Here is a 205-nt window from a genome sequence, read left to right on the forward strand (position 1 = left end):
GGTTGGCCGTAGTGTGGCAGTGCTGCGGCGTGTGGTGAGCAGCGGGCACAGAAGATCTGCCAGGAAAAGCACCAGAATGGGGCTGAGCAGAGCCAAGACCACAGGGGATCCTGTACGCCCCAGCCCGGCCCCCTCCTACCTTCCCGCAGCTGCGGCAATGGTGCCGGCGGCGCAGCAGGGTGAAGGGCGAGCGGCAGGCAGAGCA

General features: G+C 67.3%; 1 protein-coding gene across 1 annotated transcript in view; it reads right to left on the reverse strand.

Moving 5' to 3' along the window:
• Positions 1-7: 7 nt before the first annotated feature.
• The window catches only part of LOC104537363 (lateral signaling target protein 2 homolog), a gene marked incomplete at both ends in the record, with an annotated part of 2,754 nt that continues 2,556 nt past the window's right edge, over positions 8-205 (reverse strand). The window contains 2 exons of the mRNA XM_010180213.1: positions 8-56; positions 140-201. Of these exons, the coding sequence (XP_010178515.1) occupies positions 8-56; positions 140-201 (111 nt within the window). The remainder of the gene's footprint in view (positions 57-139; positions 202-205) is intronic.

The sequence above is a fragment of the Mesitornis unicolor genome, unplaced genomic scaffold (assembly GCF_000695765.1).
Source record: "Mesitornis unicolor isolate BGI_N332 unplaced genomic scaffold, ASM69576v1 scaffold41812, whole genome shotgun sequence".
Lineage (NCBI taxonomy): Eukaryota > Metazoa > Chordata > Aves > Mesitornithiformes > Mesitornithidae > Mesitornis > Mesitornis unicolor.